We start from the raw sequence: 5,371 nt of genomic DNA, 5'->3' as shown, positions 1-5,371 counted from the left end.
TACTCAACACTGCTTCTGCCAAGGAATCTGCAACATTGACCTTTTGTTCCCACAGAGAATCCTCTCAGCTTGCTCACTTTTCATCAAAAGTATACACCGTCGCTTTTATTGGTACTAATTCTAATAGAAAGGTTCATCTAGACAGAACAAACATTAACCAACTTACCACACAAGGGATGTGTCTTTAAAACATAAAGTGTCACATCCAGCCTCTACTAGAACTCCCAACACCAGCAGGGAGTTATTTCAGATAAAAAGAAAGTTATCATTTTTAAAATTAGTGAAACTTGCTGATGAAGAATTGAACACAACCATGAAGAACACTGAAGGACTGAGATACAAGAGAGCCAGTAATCTTCAGTAAATCGTGAAGATCATAGTTACAATAACAATATTTTTGTGACTACATGACTTAGTGATTTTTAGGAAAGAGTTTGACTCAACAGTTCAATTTAAGTTTTGGGTTTGTTTTTTTGGTTTTGGGTTTTTTTTTTTAATTACTTAATGCATACAGATTCATTGCCTAGAAGCAGCAAGTAGTCACTGATGCCCAGACGTAAAACCAGTTACAGAATGAAAAACTTAACACAAGGAATTTTTAAAATATAAAAGCTTCACAAAAATAATAGTGCAATTCAAGTTATGGGCTGGATATTTTAAATCTTTTAAATCTACAAGTATATCAAGAAAATTGGGACTAGGATATTTGCTGGTTCTTACACTGCCATGGACTGGAAGAGAAAAGAATTCAGGACAGTTTGGATTCCTGCGCTTAAGTTCAAACAAGTAGTTCTCCGCTGTTCTTGCCAACTCTTCATGAGTATAGCTGTCCAACAAATCCACAGGGAATGACATCCTCTTGAGAAATAAGGAAGATTACTGTAGACAGTTTGAGAGAGACAATGCACAAGTTATCCACATATTCCTACTAAGCATGTAAATAAAACTGTTGAACACCTCCTCTCTGATTCTCTCTAGAGCCCTCTATATGCAAGCCAGAGAGAAGAAATGCTTCAGGCATTTGATTAGGAAGGTGTCTATTAAACACACAGTCTGTAAAACGGTACATGAACCCAATCTGTGTTTATAACCAAAAAGGGATGAGTTTAGCCCATAGATCCCCACAGACCCGAAGGTGGCAGATTTCCAACATACAAGCCACTTGTTCTGAGCCCATATACAGTACACCACATGCTGACTGGAGTCATTGGGCTCAGCTATCTCCCTCCTGGCTGATGTTTTTGAGGCCACAGATTAAGAAGTGGCCAGTCAAAAAAACGTAAAGAGCCTGCAAGACAACAAGAAAGAAGAGTTAATTTATTTTGCAGCATTTGCATATAAATCCATCCTGAAGAAGCCAAAGCATTGTTCAGAACTTCACTCAACAGCTGGCCAGTTAGCCTGCCTACCAGTTGTTTCCAAAAGCAGTTAAAAGTGTGAACAGGAGATGCTACAAGCTCATTAAAAACAAGACCCACAACAGACTAAAGAGACACCTTAAGGAGGTGACAAGACAAAAACTAAAGCACTAAAGACCAGTGATAGTGGCAACAGTTTCTTGAAAGCTCTTAAAGTTTTCCTTGTCAAAGCTGTGTCAAAGATGAACAAGAGCTCCTGGAATCCACTGTGTGCTCTTCAGCTAAGGCTCTCCCACATATCTGTACACAGGAACAGACCCCTCATGTCCTTTCAAGCTATAGCCCAAACTCCCACAAGCACGAGCTACCACAGGTTCATGAGAACCTGTTCTAGAGGAACACAGGGATCTCTTGGACTGTCTTGCTCAGCTCCCAGGAACTCAACCAGCTCTCAAAAGCTAAAAGCTTTTCATAAGGGATTTATCATCCCTAGTCTTCATTTTGGAGTCTTTTTTTAAATTTTATTTTAAATTCTAGTCAATGAGTTTGTCTTGGGTTGTTTTTTTTTTTTTTACTGTATCTCCAGTCCCCTCCCTTTAATCCACCATTCAATGTTCTACTAACACAGGTAAATTGAATGCAAAGGATATTTTTATTTCAACTCACCCAGTAGCAATTGCAAAGCCTCATTTTAAAAGCTTTTCAACAGCAATAATATATTGCTATTAAGTTAGATGATACAGAATAGTTGAATAGATGAATGATATTGCTCCTTCTACAAGAGATCTTTCTTCTGTTAAAATTGAAAAGAACTTGGACATGACTTTATTGGCATTTACAAGTGCTAGGTTTAATAATTTTGCTGATGAACACACTAATACTTTCCATGAATGCTATTGTTTAGATATATATGCATTCCCCACAGCCATTTCCTTTCAAATTCAGCTCATTCCTTCCTCTTATCCAATATTTGGATTTTCTCTTGCCTTCTCTTCCAGTCTCTCACATTCCTCCTGCTATTGCTTACTGCTCCTTTCAGATGCTTACTCTCAATTCTCCACTTGTTTCTTCCCACCTTACAGATGCTGTCCTTATTAACAGGACACAAGCAGGCAGGAGACACCTGACACCAGCCAATTTCCTCTGCTCCTCTTGTTTGCAAGGGGACATCAAATGCGAGGCATACATACAGCAGCAATGCTGCCAGGGAAGAAATTCATCCACCACTGGTCCCCTCACCTCTAGCAGTTATGGTTTACCTGCCCATACTACAGTTCTGAAACACACCTGCAATACTGCAGTACATGTAAATAGCCTGATACAAGTACGTTGGAAAAGGAACAGGAAGAGAAGCAAATTGTGAGACACATGTCACTGCTTCTACAAGAGGATGAGGCTTTAGCACACAGTTAGTTACAACAGGCCAGGTAAATTCTGCTTTAAGGGAATACAGACACATAAAACCCACAAAAATCTGATTTTCTGTATGCTGGCAGAAAGGGGAAGCCCCCTCCACTATTAAAGAAATACCTAAGTTCTTGGATAACTCTGAGGGTAACAGACAGATTGAGCTCAGCTTTCATTATTACAGGACAATCAGACAAGCAAGGCACAAGCTATAACTGAAAGCCTCTAGGTAATAATTCCTGACATTTTTAGAATAAAATGATGTGGAGCCGAAGTGGAGAACATGCAACAGGAACTTCAGCAGATAGTGGAGTTCCATTCACTACAGCACTCCTTCGGTCTGAGGTCACAGTGAATGCAGGGGATGGACATCCATGCAGCAGCAAAGATGCATGGGTTACTGATGTGTTAGAAACCATGGAAGCGTCCGAGAATGGTCACGTAGGAATTTGGGCTTCTATCTCCAACAAGGTTGTGGCATCAGTTGCCCAAACAAAGTGCATCTACACCCACGCATGCCACATAGGCAACAAACAGGTGGACATAGAAGCCATTGCACAGCTGGGAAACTATGATATAGTTGCTATCACGGAAACATAGTGGGACATCTCACAGAACTGGAGTGCTGCAGTGGGCGGCTTGAAACTTCCTTGCTTGTCCCTTCTGAAGAGGCAGCCGAGTAGCCCTGTACGTTAGGGAGTGTTTTGATTGTCTTGACAATGGTGATGATAGGGTTGAGTATTTATGGATCAGAATCATGGAGATGGCCAACAAGGCAGGTGTCATGGCAGGAGTCTGTAACAGACCACCCAACCAGGATGAAGAGGCAGACAAAACAGTCCATAAGCAGTATCTCAATCACTAGCTCTCGTACTTGTGGAGGACTTAGCTTACCAGATGTCTGCTGGAATACTATACAGCAGAAAGGAAACAGTCTAGGAGGTTCTGGAGCATGTGGACAACAACTTTCTGACATAGCTGGTGAGGGAGACAATAGGGAAGGCGCTTGCTGGACCTGCTGTTTGTGAACAGAGAAGGACTGGTCAGAGATGTGATGGCTGGAAGCCACCCTGGGCATAGCTATCATGAAATAGCCAAGTTTTTGATTCTTGGAGAAGTAAGGAAGGGGCTCAGCAGAACTGTTATGTTGGACTTGCAGAGGGTAGACTTTGGCCTGTTTAGAAGCCTGGCTGACAGAGTCCCTTGGGAGACAGTCCTGAAGGACAAAGAAGTCCAGGAAGGCTGGACATTCTTCAGAGAGGAAAACTTAAGTGCACATGTGCAGGCTGTCCCCATATGCCAAAAGATGAACCATCAGTGAAGACCACCAGCCTTGCTGAACAGAGAGCATTGGCTGGAATTCATGAACAAGAGGAGCAATTTATAACCTTTGGAAGAAGGGGCAGGCAACTCAGACGGACTGCAAAGATGCTGTGAGGTTATGCAGGAAGAAACTTAAAAGGGCCGAAGCCCAACCAGCATTTAATCTGGCCTCTGACATAGACGGCAATAAAATGTTTCTATAAACACATTAACAACAAAAGGACAGCTAATGAGAATTTCCATCCTTTACTGGATGCTGGGAGAAAGAGTGACAAAGGATGAGGAACAGCTGAGGTACTTAATGCTTTCTTTGCCTTAGTTTTCCCCAGGTACCCAGCCCCCTGAACTGGAAGACAGGCACAGGGAGCAGAATGCAGCCCCCAAAATCCAAGGGGAAATTATTAGTGGCCTGCTACACCACTTAAAACACCCACAAGTCTATGGGATGGATGGGATCCACCCAAGGGTACCAAGGGAGCTGGCAGAAGTGCTCACCAAACCATCTTCTGTCATCTATCAGCAGTCCCAGCTACCCACGGAGGTCCCAGCTGACTGAAGATTAGCAAACGTGACACTCATCTACAAGAAGAGTTGGAAGAAGTAGCCAGGGAACTACAGGCCTGTCAGTCTGATGTCAGTAATGGGGAATGTTATGGAGCAGATCATCTTGAGTGACATCATGCAGCAGGTACAGGACCACCAGATGATCAGGCCCAGTCAGGATGGGTTTGTGAAAGGCAGGTTCTGCTTGACTCACCTGATTCCTTCTATGATAAGGTGACCCTCCTAGTGAATGAGGGGCAGGCTGTGGATGCTGTCTATCTAGACTTCAGGAAAGCCTCTTACAAAGCTTCCCACAGCATTCCCCTGGAGAAACTGGCTGTTCATGACTTGGATGGGTGTAGTCCTCACTGGGTGAAAAGCTATCTGGATGGCCAGGCGCAAAGAGTTGTGGTGAATGGATTTCGATCCAATTGGTGACAGGTCACAAGTGGTGTTCCCCAGGGCTCATTGCTGGGGCCAGTTCCCTTTAATGTCTTTATCAATGATCTGGATGAGCGTATCAACTGCACCCTCAGTAAGTCTGCAGATGACACCAAGTTGGGTGGGAGTGTTGGTCTGCCTGAGCGTAGGAAGGCTCTTCAGAGGGATCTGGACAGGCTGGATTAATGGGAGACGACTAATTGTATGAGGTCTAACAAGGCAAGTGACAGGTCCTACACTTAAACCACAACACCCCTGTGCAACATTACAGGCCTAGGGATGAGTGGCTGGAAAGCTGC

General features: G+C 43.2%; 1 protein-coding gene across 1 annotated transcript in view; it reads right to left on the bottom strand.

Annotated features, from left to right (window-relative positions):
* LOC104512999 (soluble lamin-associated protein of 75 kDa-like) overlaps positions 1 to 855 on the bottom strand; it is a gene marked incomplete at its 3' end in the record, with an annotated part of 8,312 nt that extends 7,457 nt beyond the window's left edge. The window contains exon 1 of the mRNA XM_010156214.1: positions 721 to 855. Coding sequence (XP_010154516.1) covers positions 721 to 855 — 135 coding nt within the window. The remainder of the gene's footprint in view (positions 1 to 720) is intronic.
* Between the last annotated feature and the right edge of the window lie 4,516 nt (positions 856 to 5,371).

Source organism: Eurypyga helias, unplaced genomic scaffold, assembly GCF_000690775.1.
Source record: "Eurypyga helias isolate BGI_N326 unplaced genomic scaffold, ASM69077v1 scaffold3710, whole genome shotgun sequence".
Classification (NCBI taxonomy): domain Eukaryota; kingdom Metazoa; phylum Chordata; class Aves; order Eurypygiformes; family Eurypygidae; genus Eurypyga; species Eurypyga helias.
This window is presented reverse-complemented; position numbering and strand designations above follow the sequence as displayed.